Source organism: Malania oleifera, chromosome 12, assembly GCF_029873635.1.
Source record: "Malania oleifera isolate guangnan ecotype guangnan chromosome 12, ASM2987363v1, whole genome shotgun sequence".
Classification (NCBI taxonomy): Eukaryota; Viridiplantae; Streptophyta; class Magnoliopsida; order Santalales; family Ximeniaceae; genus Malania; species Malania oleifera.
In genome coordinates, this window is record NC_080428.1 from 72377834 (window position 1) to 72396930 (window position 19097).

A 19097-nucleotide genomic window follows, 5' to 3' on the forward strand; every position below is an offset into this window, starting at 1 on the left:
TCACCCAGAGTTACAAATCGAATGATCGGGTTTGATACCACTTGTTAAGACCGAAAGAACCTACGGATGGACCTTGATACATATAGGTAAACACCAAATTGACCCAAAAGCTTAAGTCTATTGGTTTTTGAGTCTAACCATATATATAAGCACTTATCATTCATTCAAATTTTTCAATGTAAGGTAAGCTTACAAGTAGAATTCTTAATAAAATTTAATTAAGGGGGAGAAAAAGACCCTAATCAATTTGCACTTAGAGCAACATCATACTTGCATGGGAAATATTATTGTTTTATTATATTCCCCAGAAAGCAGAATCCATGAACATTGACACATTGTCCTGTTGGAAAGGGAAGTTGTTGTTTATCCAGAGAAAATAAATGAAGTATAAGGAATGTCGCAGCTACGAATGACCAAAAAAGCTACTGCTATACATTAATTAATTTGAAAATTTCTCTGTTGAATACGAACTCCTATATAGTGTGTGTGTGTGTGTATATATATATATATATATATATTTATATATATATATATAATTCTGATTAATTAAACATGTACGAATCATCAGCATCTCCCCAATCTGATTGGAAGATAATTCAATTCCTACGACAAGAAATTAAAAATTCCAAGCTTGTTCCTGCCTGTCCCCATAAAATAACCAAAACCCATTAATGGCTTCCCAGACAAGGGGGGGGGAGAGAGAGAGAGAGAGAGAGAGAGAGAGAGTTCTGATAGCATTGATAAATATAAATGGCTTCCAAAAGAGATTTGAGACCATTTATATATATAATAAGTACGTACAGTACGTAAGGGATAATCAAGGGGTGAGGTGGAACTATGGGTATCGTAGGTTGGAGCGTGCATGAAAATACACAAATCAAATTCAAAGAAAAAGAAAGAAAGAGAGTGTCGTATTGGGACCTTATCAGCATCAGTATTAAAGCAATGGGGGTTCCCTCCATGTCACGCTTCAACCCAGCTCATCCCTCTCTCTCTCTCTCTCTCTCTCTCTCTCTCTCTCTCTCTCTCTGCTCTGGGTTCGAGAAAGTGCAACTGAATTGCTCGTACCTATAAAGAAAACCAGCCTCCTTCAACCCCATGAACTTGAAAACTCCCCCTACCTAAACTTATTCTTGACTTGCCTTAACTCTCTCTCTCTCTCTCTCATGGTGCCATCACAGCTAGCTTCTTCTTATGGTTTCTTTGTGATCCCTATTTAGAAGTATACACGCAATCAATCCAGGCATATATCTTCATTCCTCAAGTAGTGATCAAGTCGAGCAAAGGAGAATTGATTGAAGAGCTAGCTAGGGAATTAATTAATATTAATATGGGTGGGGGTATTGGGTTTCGTCACAGTCACAAGTCTTCGTTTGGAGTTGTTGCATTTGTGGGACTTGTTTGGCTTCTCATGTTTGGCATTCTAGAAAGTGAGGCAAGAAAATTACCAGCTACACTAACAGATAGTCGTCGTCATCATCATCAAGAACAACATGATCAGCCCATCATTATTGAAAATTTCAAGCATGTGGAAGAAGAGGTGATCATAAGAGAAAGGAAGCTTGCAGCCTCCTCAGAGCTAGATCTCAACTACATGAGCAAAAGAAAAGTTCCCAATGGCCCTGATCCTATTCATAACAGGTTTGCTTATATATAAAGCCATACAAGAAATTTTTCACTTTATTCATAATCAAATTGCTCTGTTATATGTAAAACAGAGACCCTGTTATATTCAAATGTTCATCTACATAATATAATTATTTTTTTTACTTCAAAATCAAATTGATTAGTTATATATAAAGCAGAGTACCCAGTTCAATTCAAATGTTCTTCTATTTAAAATGATTTTATTTTTTTTTACTTCAAAATTAAATTGTTCTGTTATAAAACAGAGTACCCTATTCTATTCCATACTCTTCTATTTAAAATGATTTTGTTTTTTTTTTTTAGTTCAAATGAATATTACATGAAAGAAACTGAAATCTTTTGAATATTATTAATTCAAATAATATGTGGGCATCCCAATTAATCTAATCATGCATAGGGTTTCTCCGCTGATGAACTGTTACATTAAGTCCTTGCTTCAGCTTCTCACGGACCCATCATCAAAGTTCACAGCCAGTACAATTTTATTTCACCCATTTAACGGAACAGTGGAAAAGTAAAAGAAATTTTGTCCCTCCACTTTAATCCATCCCTTCATCACGTTCTCTTAAAGCTAAATTACATTGAAGTTTGGTCTTTACACATATCGGGGCCTCTCACCTTTTCAACCTGGCTCCTTTTCCTCCTTTTCTCCACTCTCTTACTTGCTCTAGCTTCTATCCTTCACTGTTACACCTAAGCTGTTACAGTAAGAATATTTAGGAAAATAAATTAACTACACAAACATTTAATCATTGTTGGTTAGCATTTTGGAAGTAATTTTTAAACTTTTGATAGAAAACATTGACTTAATTTTGTTTATTGGAATACTTCATATATGATTCGTCTTTTAAAAGTACTTCTATTAATTGCAGCTTTCCGTATGTGAATATAAAGAAGCAGAGGAGCGTGCCCGTTTTTTCGTTTGATTAATTAAGTGTTCAAAATTTTTAAAGAAAAAAATCCTAATTTTTGCGATGTGAAGAGATGATTTGGCTCGATTTATTTATTTATTTATTTTCCCAATTACTTTTTTTGATATATTCTCTACACCTTTGTTTTCTCAGGAGGGCAGGGAACTCTAGACAGCCTCCAGGACAGCAGTAGGCATAAGCTAAGAGTTCGAGAAGCTGAAAAAAAAAAAAAGGAATTGCAGAAGGTGCATGGCGCAAGATGTCTGCATGATCTTGTATGTATTTTTTTTTTAAAAAAAAATATTATAAAAGTTCTCCTTTATTCGCATTTGAAGAAACCCAGCTTGCAAGGATTTCAGATAAACAAATTGTTGTGGGAAGAAGAAGATGATGATGATGATGAAGATGGCAGAGTAAAGAAGAAGAAGCTTGTCTCTTACAAAATACACTCCAAAGAATCCGAAGGAAGATCAAACTGCCTAGCTTTTGTAGAAACCCCAGTTAATCAAGTGCACCCAGTCCCTTGTCTTTTAATTAGTATTTTTTTTTTTCAACGTACACCTCAATTTAATTTAGTGTGTGTGAATATATGTGTGTGTGAGAGAAAAAAAAAAAACAGATGGGTATGTCAATCTCTCTCTCTCTCTCTCTCTCTCTCTCTCTGCATGCAAGAGATAATTGAAGAAAAAGAAAAGTTGATGGAACAGAGTCCGAAAAATGTAGTAGAGGAAGCAGCCATGCATGCATGAATGAATGAATGTATGGGAGGACATGTACGAATCACTATGTATCAATCAAGTAATCATCTTTGGCCATGACGATTTTTTAAATTAACTTGTTTATTTAATTAATTATTCGTTTATTTGTTTGGAACTCTTTTTATAAAGGGGGAGTTGGCATGTGTTCCCTAACTAAAGTGAATCCCACCAATTAAAGGTGTTTGCAGCTGCAGCAAAGAAAAGGTCTCATTGCATCTTGTGTTAGTCTTTTTCACTCTCTGGATTCTTTGGTGAGAGAGGGAGGGAGAGAGAGAGAGAGAGAGAGAGAGAGAGAGAGAGAGAGAGAGAGAGAGAGATGGTGTCCTCACTGTTTTGGTCTTTGGTCCATTCAAACTCTCAAACCCAACAAACCCAGATTCTTCTATCTCGTAGCAATCAACTGAAAAGGAAAAGGCAAAGGAAAAACAAAGAAGCAATTAATTAGAAACAACAAAAACAGAGCATGTATGTTTATATTTTATATATATGCGCACATATACTCTGTTTTTTCACTTTGATTTTTATTTCATTAAAACTCAAAGTGAAAAACAGGGGCTGGAGGGCTCTGCTCGTGCTTTTGTTCCCCTCTTTTCTCTTTTTCTGGCGTGGCTTTTATTGGATAGAAGCAAAGACTTGGTCTAAAGTTGAGTGAGATTCAAAATGGAGCAGAAAAGAAGAGGGGAAAAGCCACGAGATTCAAATTGGGGATTTTGTTGCATGTGAGAGACAAAAAGGCCACCCTGCTCACTAGCTATGTTGCAAATTGCAATTTCTACAGTGGGCTGAAAGAAGCCCAAGCCCAACTTTAGACCAGCCCAACAAATAGGCTTAGGGCTCCTTTTGAGGCCTCCTACAACTCAATCGGGTATATTAATCAGTCTCTAGGTTTTCCTAGTTATGTTGTTGCTTGTTATTAAGCCTTTGTGCCCTAGGTATGCTCAAGTTAGACTGTACTTGTTTCTAGGTTCATCTTAGTTTTGATGCTACTTGTTTTTGATTGGGAGCTTTGGCCTCCCTTCTCAGTGTATGTTTCGAATTTTTCTATACATATTCCATTTGATCAATATAATTTACCCATTACCGATAATAAAAAAAAAAAAAGGGTATATCAATTAGTCCGTCGTAATCCACATCAAATGTATACTAAAAAAATCTTGAATTTATAAGAATGGTTTTGACTTTAATAATGTAAGACCCCTTTTATAAGCCAAATTCGTGAGGTCAGTGGGTCAAAACAAACAATGCCTTACGAGAGATTTGATTAAATTGATTTCGTCACATTATTAGGACAAGAATTTAGGTTTGGCGATGATCACCACATGGTATTATTGGTTTGTAGTGAAATTTTTTTAAAAATTTTATTCCTGAAAATATGATTGATCTTACAAAAAAAAAAAAATCTAGTATTTCCATTAAATCATCTAAGATAATACTTGATAGCATGATTTCAAGTGTTAGATTTAGATTTATATGAATTCGGAAAAAAAAAAAAATTATATTACGCTTGTCTAAATTCACACAAATTTAAATTTAAATTTTAAAATTTTTGCTACGAACATAAAAGAATATTTTTGAAAACCATTTATTCTTAAGCAATATTATTAGCATATAGTGTTGAACAAAGCAAGAAAAAATTATGATATTAGCATTGCAAAATCTTGAATAATTCTACGAATTAAATGCTCCAAAATTATTAAATTTTGTTCAAAGTTAATACATGATTTCATGTTTCAAACAAAACCTAAGACTTGGTATGTTTCAATAACTTATATAGGTTTTGTGTCAACGGTTTTTACTCAAATACTTAAAAGGGCACACTTATAAATTTTAAATATTAGTTTTTTTTTTAAATAAAAACTCAATTTTATTAATAGCCCTCACTCATGTTGAAGGAAAACCATGGTTACAAATATCCCACAAGGGATTTACAAATAACTAACAAAACCAGCCCAAACACCAAAACCAAAACAAGTCTTTTGAAACTCGTATCATTTACCAACTAAAACAAACTAAACATGCCCAAAAGAATTCAAAACAAACAAACACAAACAAAAATAAATTTCCTGTCACGCCCCGAACCCGCCAAGTGGGGCTCGGGGTGTGATGTGATCCAATCACCTGTGTCTGATACCATAACCTCAATCACGTAGTGAAAAAATAAATAATCATCCTCAATAATATACCAAAGTTCTATATAAACATCCCAAAAAAGAACTTCCCAACATCTAGTATCCATATATACATCTCAAAAAACAAAAAACATAAACCCAAAAATACATCCAAGATATGTACCCTCTCACAAAAATGCTATGCCAACAAACCCAGCCCCGAGCTCGCTAAGCTCGATCACACGGAGGTCCTGAAAAAGATGAATTGTATAATGAATGAGACACATCTCCGTTAGACGAAATAGATTAATACCAGTGTGTGGCTATCATGAGTTTAGTGTATATAAAATATCATCAATTGTTAATTAACCACAGTTATAAAATCATTCTTAACTCATACTCACACACACAATTATTTATAAGTGAAAGTTCCCGAGGATACGAAAGATTACACGCTCATACATGTACCTTCCCTCTGCTCTAATACTATTACAACTACCAGGGCACTCATCTTACTCAGTAAGTCCTCGGGCTTATGCTTATAACCGAAGTCTCCAAGAATAGGAAAAATTACACACCCATACATGTAACTTCCCTCTGCTCTGGTACCAGATTGTAATTACCAAGGCATTCGCCTTTCTCAACAGGTCCTCGGGCGGAGAGTTTACTTCACCTCAAATACGTATAATATTATTATATTTAATACATTTTATTTTTTGTAACTTTACTCTGTATGTTGTTATCTCTATAAAACCTTAACTCTTCATAATCTCTATCCTTTATATATTACTCGGCTCTTCATATGCTCTATTTTCATATACTTTACTCTGTTCTCTTATCACATACTCTGTTTTCACATTTCACATCCTCTTTCTTCATATATCCTATATTCACATACATTGTTCTATATTTACATGCACTGTTCTATTATACTCGGGTTAAATCTATAAATATGAATTTAGAACTCACTGTCAGATAGATAAAAACCGGCATGCTTCCCCCCATGACGGGTTGTGCGGCCCGTAAGTTGGACTAAACCCTAGTCGGCCCACCAGAGTTAAATCAATTCCCAACTCTTTAGTCTGCTTGCAATGACCCGAAGAATAATGGTAATTAAATAATAATAAAATAGGGAGAAAAGGAAATAAAAAGGGGGCTTAGCAGGTCTTCGTCAACGAACGTGACGTATTGGGCTCGTCGACAAGGGTGCTCTTCATTGACGAGAAAATACCGAGAAGGGGTTTTGGGTAATTCTGAATTTCGTCGATGAGGCGAGAGTTCGTCGACGAGTTGTCTTCTGGGCTTCGTCAACGAGGTGACGTGGCTCGTCAACGAAGGTCATAGTATAAGTAGCCCTAAACTCCATTTCTTGGCTGATTTTTGCCGCAGAATTTCTCTCTCTCCCTCCCTTTGATTCTCCTTACTTCTCTCTAAGATTTCGGGCTGATCTTCTGCTGATTCGACGATCTGAAGTATCCACGACACTCCTGGGGAAGTTCTCTGCATATCTGCCGAAGTAGATCGTTGGTGGGACTAGTTAGGAATTCATCCCAAATTCAGGGTAAGATTTTCTACTCAGTATTTGACTTCTTGATAGTTGTAGAAAGCGTAGTATGCATAGAAATACTAAAATTTAGTTATGGGAAATATCATTTTCAGGGTGTTAAACGGGGAATCCTGCGAGTGCAGGACTGTTTATTTTAGGGGCTTTTTAGGACTCAGGTAAGGGGATAAACTAAGCTAGTTATTTTATGAAAATGTATGTATGTTATTATAACATCTGATTTCAAGAAAATAAATATATTTATGTATACTTTATGTTTGGGAAATTTTGCTGTAAAAGATGATATGTTTAAATATGTATGAAACCTATTTCGTGTGGCATGAGTATAATTTATAATGGAATATTGTTTTCTAAGAATATGATAAAGATATGGATATGTTTTTCCAGCGTATGAGCCATGCTATGGATATGTTTTGCTAGTGTACGGGCTGTGCTATGGATATGTTTTGTTGGCGTACGGGTCGTGCTATGGATATGATTTGTCAGCGTACGAGTCGAATTATGTTAAAATATGAAATTTTGGCGTACGGGCTGATGATTTTCATGATGTATATAAATATAAAAATTGATGTGAGGATATTGATTTGGCAATTAATATTACGAAATATCCATGTATCACAGTTTGATTATAGGTTATATGTTATCAGAATATGGTTGGCTTGGTTTAGGCTAACACTTGCACGGTACCGTTTCTATGTGTTCATGATCATCATGAGTGTTAACGCTGCTGTACGGAGTAGCGTGAGGATGGATAGTCGATGTGGTTTTAAGAAGTGTGAGCGCCCCTAGTGTGCGGACCAGGTCTAGCAGAACCATCGGACTTATAGACTGTACTTTTGACTTGGCAGTGGTCGGCCAACCATTGTCAAGTCCTACCTTCGGGCCACACAACCCAGTCATGTGAGGGTAATACATAACAACAACCAACTAACCTACCAGGGTTGTTTTTATTATTATTATTATATGAGATGAACTATGCTATGAAAATCCAGTATGTTCTGTCATGCTATGATGATATATGTTTTCCCAGATATGTCATAAAAATTTAGTAAATATGTTTATGTATGGTTTATGTATAATACGGAAAACTCATGTTGCCACACACTAGTATTAGTTTATTTCCCTTATTGAGAGGTGTCTCAACCCAAAATTTCATAAACATTTCAGGAGCCCTGGATAGGAGAGCGGATAAAGCTCCGCTGAGATAGTTACGGCTGATCTACCCTCTCTGAAGGGTATCTATTTTGTGATAAGGTCAGATGGATTTTTGTGGGAAGTGACCCTAGGACTCTTTTGGGTGGTTTATGTATGTAAATATAGTGGATATAGTAACTTTGGTATTGTGATAGATGGTATTGTATATGGAACTATGAGTTATTTATGATTTTATGTTTCTTACTGTTAAGGCTCCCGCATTGTGTTTCTGTTTTATCCATGGTACCCACGGGTTCAGGTTGATCATGATTTGTTGAATTGGTTATTGTGGTTTTATTTATATTATGGAAAAAAATAATATATATGGAAATTAAGCAAGTCGTTACAGTGCTAGTTCGATTGGTTTTCCCTGATCTAGACTCTAGGGGGAACACTACCCTTCACAGCTCAATCGACTATTCAATATCGACACTCTCTCTAAGACGTATGATTGCATTAAACTCTCCATAACTCTCGCAATGGTATTGTGCATACTATGGTCCACCGGAGTTCTCAAACCATACATTGCAATTTAACATTAATATTCTACTCTAAATAAACAATTCCAAATATAGTATAATCCCAACACATTTCAGCATTTCCACATGTTATACATATTTCATAACTCAACACAGTATTTTCATTTTCCTCATGCCACACAATTTGAATAATACACATATTTATATAAATTACTGAAATAAATAAGTCAATCCATGTTCATTATCTGCTTTACTAAAAATATAGATTAAATTATCTCCATAATTTATCATATACTCAAAATAAACGTTAATGAGCAAAACAGAGATAATTAATCTTACTCACCTTGACCAATTTTTAGAAAATGTAAAACAATTCGAATCAATCATTTCAACTAGTCAAATTATCCAGAGAATCTATTAATCGGTTCATTTTCGAAAATAGTAGCTATTAACTCAACCTTAGGCTCAAAAACCTCAGTTTAAACAGTTGACTTTCAAAACTTGCATGATAATCATATACATACACATATAATTTCCATTTTTACTGATAGAATTTACAAAACAACTTGCTTAATCTATTCCCCTTATCTGGTTTCTTGAAGTTACGCTTGCAAGGATCCCAATACTATGCCTGCGACGCTCACACAAACCCTGAATTCATAAATCCTAATTTAATCAACTCAACCTCAGGTAAAATACTATTTTAACATTTCCTAAGCCCATAAATTCCAAATAAATAATTAAACTATCAAAATCATCAAATTTACTTAATTTCCTAAATCTTACCCTAACCTTGGGATGGTGCCTAGAAAGCCTAATTCAAAAATCCGCTCCGGTTAAATTGACGAGGATCAACACTAGGCCCTAGAAATAGCTTCTGATCGTCAATTAGGTTGAAGATTTGAGAGAAATTGAGGAGAAATAGTGGGTTTACCTTACCCCGGGAGTGGTGCCTACAACGCTCCTACGAAAAAATCCACTCTGGCTAAATTGACGATGGCGGAGAATGGAACCCAACGGTATTTTCTATTTTTCGATCAGCCATGTCACGCCCTGAACCCCAAAATGGGCACTAGGGTGTGATTTAGTAACCTAACTTATCCCTGTATCATACAACCATCCATGATACTACACAAATGAGGGTCCGACCCCATAGGGCTCGCAGATACCCTATACACAATCATATACATAATATACGCAGCGGAATAATTCAACCTATTACATTCATAATGTCATACCAGAGTCTAAGTACCAACAATCCAAAACAAAACCCCAGGTATCTACATAACCCAAAATGAATCCCTGGCTACAGTTCAGTACTCACACACGTACTTATGCAGCGCTATCCAAAAACCACACTCCCGAAATGCTAGAACGCTAGTTTCGGCTATCTGAAGGACCTGAAACACATTTGTATAATTAGGGTGAGACACTTCTCAATAAGGGCGAATCAGGTTATATCAGTGTGTGGCACATGAGTGTTATTTCAACAGTAAAACATAATACTTCCCAATTCCAGTATTTCCACAAGCAATTCCAGAATATTTCACAAACACAGTTCTAGTATATTTCTCAAAACACATCAATCAATGTAATAACTCGGGAAAAAAATTAATAAATTAATTAATAAATTAAATTTATTAATCAATTTATTAGTTAAATATTATTAAATTAATGTATTAAATAAACAAATAAAAATAAATAGTAGGAAAAAAATTAAAAGTAATTATTAATTAATTAATTAGTTAATTAAATATTATTAAATTGGATTAATTAAACTAAATAAAATGGTGGTTGTATATATATATATATATATATATGTATGAATATATAAGGATAACATATATATATATATATATAAAATATAATATGATATTGTTTTAATTTATATCATAAAGTAAGCAAAATAAAAAAAAAAGAAAAAGAAAAAAAAAAAGGATAAGGAAGCCAGAAAGCTTCCTGCAAAATTTATAGAGCACTCTCTCTCATCGTCCATCTCCGCCTCTCTCTCTCCTCTCATTTCTCGACGAATATTCAACCGATTAGGAAATAGAAGCTGCCGTTGGATTCCTAGTTCTGCCACCGACATTTCTACTAGAACGGTTTTGTCGTGGGAGCGGCGTAGGCACCATTCCTGGGGTAAGGCAACTTTCCCTTAATTTCTCAATTTCTTGTTAAATTTGTTGTTGAATCAACGATCAGGCACCACCATGGGATCCTAGTCGTGATCATCGTCATTTTGATATAAGTAAAATTTCAATTGGGGTTTTCTAGGCCCCACTCCAAAGCGAGAGTGAGATTTGAGAAATTTGGTAATTTGACTATATTTAAGAGTATATTTATTTATTTAGAATTTATGAGTTTAGAAAATATTAAAATAATATTTTATTTAGGATTAATTTAATGAAATTAGGATTTTTGATTCAGGGTCCAGGTGAGCACCGCAGGTATTTTTCAGGATCCCTGTTGGCGTAATTCAAGAAATCAGGTAAGAGAAAATTATATATTAAATCAGATTTTATGAAATTAAAGGTAATAATTTATGTTATATTATATGTATGTTTTGGTGTGAATTATTAAAATGCCAACCATGTAAAACTATGATTTCTGAGCCTAGGACCACTTATTTAGTTATGTATTTGTGGAAATGAACTGAAGAAAGTGGAAAGAATTTTCTGGATAATTATGAAAGAAATGGAAATTGTATTTTCAATAATTAAATATTAAATGTGGGTTGACCTATTTTACAGGAATATGTATGACTTTTACTGTTAAATTGTGTGGCATGAGATTCTGTGCAAATATATGTTAAAGGTATGAGATATAGGTTAAGTAAGTAATGCATTGAAAATAAAATATGATATGAACTATGTTGCTTGTGTGTGTCAACCATGTAAACAGCTGAAAGATGTTGGGTAAAATAGTTGAAAGATGCTGGGTAAAACAGTTGAAAGATGTTGGGTATATGTATGACAGCTGAAAGATGTTGGGTAAAACAGTTTAAAGATGCTGGGTAAATGTATGACAGCTGAAAAATGTTGGGTAAAACAGTTGAAAGAAGCTGAGTAAAACAGTTGAAAGATGCTGGGTATGAAATGAAAAGAAATGAAAATGGAAATGAATGAAATGTGAAATGTGAACAATGTAAAATGGGAAAGAGCCACTTAAAGTGGAATGAAATGCAATACTTAAGCTATGAACATGAGCATATGTATATGATTGAATAATGACGGAAAGGAATAAAGTATTATGATATTAGAAGTACCTATGTACGTAGAACATGATGTAATTGGGCGGGGCATACTCTTTGCCCGAGGGCTTGTTGAGAAAGGCAAGTGCCCTGGTTGTATCAGGTGTAGTAGTAGGCTGAATAACGTGCTAAGGCAAAGAGAAACTACTTGTATGGACGGGTAGATTTCCCTATTCTTGGGAGCCTTCACTGGTAAACTTTTCTATGAATTGTGTGAGTATGAGATCAATTTATCACTTGAGGGCTTACTGAGTAAGATGAGTGCTCTGGTATGCTTGAGCCGTGACCTTTGGGTTGTCTAGGTATCAGAGTAAAGGGGTGCTACTTGTATGGGCGGGTAATCACCCCTATCTTCAGGTAATCTCATGGGTTAAATCTTTTGCATATGTTTGATTAGGATCATAGAATGATTTCAAAAATGGTGTTAATGATTTTCAAATGTTAAATATTATGTTGTCATATAAACTCATGTTAGCCACACACTGTTTTAATATATTGTTTCTTCCCTTACTGAGATGTGTCTTACCCGAATATAAATGTATTTCTTTTTTTTAGGATTTCCTCGAGATCGAGCTTAGGGAGCTCGAGGGTTTTTAGACTTTTTGGGAAGTATTAAAAGAAATGGTATATACTGATAATACTTTGGGGAAATGTAAATATTTATGTTTTATGTCTTTATGTTTTAAGTCAGTTATGAAAGGAATGATTGTGAAAATACTGGAATGTGTGGAGAGGTATGTATCCATGGAAATGCAGGTGTTGGATGATTAATATGGAATTTAGATAGAGATAGTAAACTCTGGTATTACAACATTGTGGTATTATGGTAGTATGGTATTATTTATGGAGATTATATTTATGTTTTTTCGCTGCGTATATTATGGATTAAGGATTATCAGGTTTTTATCAGGTATAATACGCTGAACCCGGGTTTAAGGGTTCGGGGCGTTACAATCAATCTATCTAGTGTCATCACACTCTTCAGCCTAAGCCGGCCGCATTATATGACGCCCTCGGTAACCTGGCATAGCATAAGCTCCCTCAGCGTTGAATCGGCGCAAATATGGTGACTCACACCCTTCGGTGATAAACCGGTATAATAAGTGGTATTTCACACTCTCAGAAAAAGCCAGACCTCTCAGCCTACAGTATTATTTCGACCCGACATCAATATTTCAGCCTACAATATAAATCCGACCTGATATCAATAGCTCAACCTACAGTATTATTTCGACCCGTCATTTTCACAAAACTTGGAACAATTTGGAACTCCTGTTCCTATATCTCATTTCAACGTTTCACAACTCAAATCATTTAAATATACAAACTCATGCCACACTTATTTGGGTAAATAAATAATTATATCACATTTGATCTGAGAATACAGTTTAACATAAATGAAGGTACGATCATCTCTATATTATAATTTATTCAAATATGCGATTTTCCAACAGAAACTGAGATGATACCCGAAACCCCAATTTTTCCAAAATCATAAACCCGAAAATCTCATAATTTCACCCAGTGGAATTTCCCAAATAAGTAACCAAAACATTCATATCATCGTAAACCATAGTTTTACTGATTCAGATTTCAAAAATAACTGATATAAACAAAGTCCTCTTACCTTTTTCCAAAAACTGAAACATGAACCTAAACGGTCCAAAACAGCGATACGGGATTCCCAAAACCTAAAAATTGAAGAACACAACTTCAATACAATTCTATTTACCACAAATCTACCGAACCAAAAACGGATTTAGACCCTTACCTCGATTTCGGGATAAAACTCAGAAATCCTCAAAACGAAGATCTGATTCGCTATAATCATAGAGATTTTCCCCCTGATCCATGTAGTAACGTCGAATCGTTGATTCGGGTAATAGATGGCCCGAGATGTTAGAGAGAGAGAGTCCAATTTAAGTCTAGAGAGAGACAAAGAGAGAGAGAGATGATTTGAGTTTTCTTAATGCTTAAGCAACAAAAATTCAACTTATAGACCTTTGACCCGAGCAGCCTTGTCGATGAATTGGACCTCTCATCGACGAGCAAAAGAAGAGCGTTCATCGATATCGGACTTGGCCTCGTCGAAGAACCTGAGATTCCAAAGTTTCAAAAATCTCTCAGTATCATCTCGTCGACGAGCCTCTGAATTTCGCCAACGAGCCAAAGAAGAAACTTCGTCGACAAGAGAAGGATTCTCGTCGATGAGCCCTGCTGTTTTCCCTTTTTCAAATTCCTTCCCCTTTTCTTATTTATTTAATTCATATTTCTCAGGTCGGGTTCTTAGAACCTCCCCTCCTTACAAAAATTTCGTCATCGAAATTTGCAATCTCTCACTTTCTAATTCATCAATATACCCAAATGCATACCCGACTCTAGGAAGAGCCAGCGACCACCCACATAGCAGCCTCGTCCCAAATATATTGCATATCCTCACTTATGGTAGAGGAATATCGTGGTTACATATGCATTGTATCGGGAGCTCACAATACCACAAACCTCTCCTAGAGACTAACCACACATCATTACTCTAATTAATAGAAACATTACATACCTACCTAACCGACTTTGCAACTTTATTCCTCAAAACAAATGTGGATATTTCCAGCATATTTCCATCTCTAATTCCCAAGAAGCTTCCTTAACCGCTTGATTCTGCCACAACACTTTCACTAACGATATCTCCTTGGTACGCAACTACTGTACCTTCTGGTCCAAAATCTGAACAGGTATCTCCTCATATGCCAAAGCATCCCCAATCTTCAACAATTCATAACTAATCACATATGAAGGATTCGGCACGTACCTTCTCAACATAGATATGTGGAACACATCGTGGATCCGAGAGAGTGCTGGGGTAGTGCAATCCTGTAAGCCACTGGACCCACTCACTCAAGTACCTCGAATGGTCTTATATACCTCGGGCTCAACTTGCCATTCTTCCTGAACCTCATCACTTCCTTCATCAGAGCAATCCTTAGGAATGTGATCTGGTAAGATGAATGACATAATAATTTAATTATATGTATATATATACAGCAAGGTAAAACTTTCTACCAAGAGCTTGTTAAGAAAGGCGAGTGCCCTGGTATTTTCGGTTTGATGCTAGAGTAGAGGGAAACTACTTGTATGGGCGGGTAATCTTCCCTATTCTTGGAGACTTTGTCTATATACATAGCCCGAGAGCTTACTGAGTAAGGAGAGTGTCATGATATTAGTATTAGAGCAGAGGGAAGCTACTTGTATGGGCGGGTAATCTTCCTTATTCTCAGGCATTATTATTAAAAATAATTATGAATGTGAGTATGAAATCAGAAGCCAGTATTTATGCATATTAGATGTGAGTATGAAATCAGAGATCAATGTTGATAATAATGATGTGTTTCTTAGCTGCGATTAATGGTGAATGGCAAATAAACATACATATTTTGTATTATTTAAACGCTCAGCCACACACTGCTATGATTTGTTCTTCCTTATTGAGATGTGTCTCACCCTAGTGGATGATCATGTTTTCAGGTCCATCAGGAGATTGAACTTAGGGCTTTGGCAGGGTAGGGTTTGGGTAATTTTAGAAAGTTTGTATAAACAACTTATGTATAGTTTATACTTTTAAGTACTGGTGTGTAATATAAACAAGTGATGACAGTTGTTTATGGGGTATATATATGTATACTGGTAGACTCTAGTATTTAAATTTGAGGTTATATGTTATAACTTCGCTGCATGATTGTGGTATATGGTATTAGAAGCAGGTGAATGTAACACATGACCTCCAGGCCCCACTTGGCGGGTTCGGGGCGTTACAGCTTGAAACCTTTGTTTTTGATTTAAATGATATTTTCTAAACCATTTATTATACTATTGCTTTTTAAACCAATTGAGTGTGACATGAGATGTTAAATGGAAATATACTGAACATGAGAAATATATGTATGAGATACGGGAATTAGAGTTCCAAATTGTTATCAGAAAATGAAGAAAAGAGATGCCAGTTAAATACCGAGTTATGTATGTACCAAGGTTAAACCGAGAGTTATGTGTGCTGGTTTATACCAATGAATGAAAGAATGAATGAATGAATGAATTGTTAAAAATACTGGAATTGCTTAAATGTTTTATGAATGAAAACATGTTACTGTGCTTTCGATATAAATTGTATATATGATATATGAACCGCTTGAGAAAGCTTGTTACTAGGAAAGCACAGTACCGTTGCTAGTATGCAGTACAATGCAACCACACATTATTCTTGAGTGTGGGTATCGAACTAGTGACTTGGTAAGAAGAGCCACTAGTTGATCACGGACCAGGGTGGTGTGGGCGAAGTTAGACTAGAAAAAGTAGCGTGACTAGCCTAGTGACCCCAGGTCTAGATTAGAGCATTAGAAATGCACAACTCGTGCCATGGGGGAAGTAAATAGTGTAGTTATGATGTTTCAAAGTTGAGATGAGTTTATTATGCATATACATGACTTAAAAAATAAAATGGGAAAAGTTACAGCTTTGAGTATCGAGCCAAGGGATTGTACAGTGTATGGGCCTGTACCCTACCCCAACCTCGGGGACTCTTGCTTGTAATGAGTCGAATTATCTTATGCAGGGATTATATATCTATCTATCTATCTATCTATCTATCTATCTATCTTCTATATTATAGGTTTGTGAATGATATAAATGTCTAATTGCTTTCTACTAAAATAAACTCATGTTGTCACACACTGATATAATATGATCTACCTTACTGAAAAGTGTATCACTCTAATATACAAATATTATTTCAGGTCCTACAGGAAACCGGTCCTAAACTTCTAGAATATTCTGGAGTGTAGTTGTTTTTGTTAGTTTATATAAGTTCTTGTATATGTATTGGGCTTTGGCCAGGACATTTTTTGGGGTTTGTAATAGCAGGTTATGTTTTTAGTTATGTATGGATATATGTGAGGAAATAGTTAGAAACTCGAGTAAGTTTTATTAGATGATGAATGTTTATGTTTTCCGCTGTGCATGAATGAGAAGTTCAGTTTGAAACACCTTATTTCCCTTATTAGGGCGGGTAGTATATGTATGGTATTAGAAATATGCATGTTATGTAGGTATAGTAGCACTTCGGGACCACCTAAAAGATTGGGGTGTTACATTTGGTACTAGATATATGCATGTTATGTAGGTATAATAGCACTCTGGGTCCACCTAGAGGGTCGAGGTGTTATAGATGAACATAACAAAAATAAAATAAGATTAAAAAAATAAAATAAAAATAAGGGTAAAAGACACTTACCTTCCCTGAGGTAAGATAATGATATTCTCTAAGTTTTCTCTTCAATTTTCAAAAAAATTCCAAGAACCTCTCTTGAAATTTCAAAAAAATTTCATAGATCTCCTCTAAGATTCACTCAAAAAACACTAACTTCTTTCTATATTCTGTAAAAAAATAAAAAAAAAAGTTTTAAGAGGTTTAGGTGTCTAAAAAAAAATCAAATAGAGAGGAGACATGTAAAAATTTTGAAAAAAAAAAAAAGTTTATGCAATTTTTAAAATTTCAATAATGATTTGTGTCTTTTTTTAGAAAAAATTTAACACTGCCTTTGGAAGTATGAATTTTAAACTTTAAATTTGGATTTGAGTAAATTTAAATAAATTTTAATATAATTTTGTATTATATTTTATTTAAATTCAATGGCTTTAAAGTATGGGATAAGAGAAGTTACTGTTCTTTTGCCCTAAAAGTAAAACTGAGAATTAAGGGAGGCGTGTCTAAAAGCAGAGGGACCAGAAGTTTATAAAATAGGGCCCAATCATGTTTAGTTCCTAAGCCCTGTCTGGAATAGGCCCACCCAAAATCCATGTGAATTATGGTCCGTCCCCACAGAACCCCGTCCATGGCCCATAGCCCACGGCCCAAAATCATCACACTTTGTGTTTGTGGTAGTAGGAATTTTTTAATTGAAAATTAAAAAAAAAAAATTTTTACGGCTATAACACGACCCAACAATTAGGAGAAGCCTCTAATATTTTAACCTGATGTAAATAAATATCTCGTCATCTCATTCTCTAATGATTGAAATTTCAATTTCAATTTTTTTCTTTTGCTGTGGTCTTTGTTGAAAAATTATTATAAATTGGACACAACAAATCAACAAATTTTGAAGATATAATATAAGGTAAATAAAAATCATTTTGTAATAATGATGGTAGTAAGATGTACAAAGTTGGCTCGAGTTTGACTTAAACTTTAAAAAAAAATTTCAAGTTGGCTCGAGTTAACAAATAAGTCGAACTCGATTCTAACTCAAAAGCTTGAGCTTGAGTTCAAGTTCATAATCGACTAGACTGAAACTCATTTCAAACTAATAAACGAATCAATTCACTAAACTAATTAAATTGATAAATATTGAAATAGTTCATGAGCCTAATATCGAGTTAGTTCACGAATTACTAATGAATTAGTTCATACATTTCTAGACTATTATTCTATATAAAAGTTAATATGGTTTCATTTGGCATAGTAGAAGAATTGTTCAAATAGCTCGATATGGATTAGATTTTTAAAATATTTTTTTCTACAAAAATGGTATTTTTAAAAATTGTTGAAACAAAAAAATAAATATATTTTGTTGTAATTAAACTTCAACATCAAACAATCTATTAGAAGACTTTAGAATAATTAAAATTTGAGTTTTTTTAAAAAAAAAATCTTGAGCACAAGAAAAGTAAAAATTTTAAGAGTATTTTAAATGTTTCTTAAAGTTATAAAAATATTAAACAATGGCTATTATAATTTTAAATTAATTTTCAAATAGTGTCTCATGATGTTAACTTTTCTGGTACCATGAAGTATGATAATTTTGAATTCTAAAATAATATACTTTAAAGTCAATAAAATATTATATAATTCTAAAATTATATATTATATTATATAATTTTATGAAATATTATATTATATTTAGATTTTTTTAAAATATTAAATTAAAGGGAGAGGCTAGAAAAAATCTCAAAATTTGAAGAATAAGTCAAAATTAAATTCACTAAACCATTAAAATTAGTACTAATTGAGTACTTTAGGGGACGAGTAAAATTAACCCAAAATTTAAATGAGGTGCCCCAACTCGAAAGACAGCAGCCGCTTTGACACGTGTCCTTCGCTTTTCGATTTTGACCCGGCGCTGCCACCGGACAGAGA

At 34.3% G+C, this 19097-nt stretch overlaps 1 protein-coding gene across 1 annotated transcript; it reads left to right on the forward strand.

Moving 5' to 3' along the window:
• The first annotated feature begins 967 nt into the window (after nt 1–967).
• On the forward strand, nt 968–3373 carry LOC131144116 (CLAVATA3/ESR (CLE)-related protein 25). The gene is made up of 2 exons (XM_058092512.1): nt 968–1641; nt 2712–3373. The coding sequence occupies exons 1-2, from the start codon at nt 1331–1333 to the stop codon at nt 2749–2751; spliced, it is 351 nt and encodes a 116-aa protein (XP_057948495.1). The 5' UTR covers nt 968–1330; the 3' UTR covers nt 2752–3373.
• The last annotated feature ends 15724 nt before the right edge of the window (nt 3374–19097 follow it).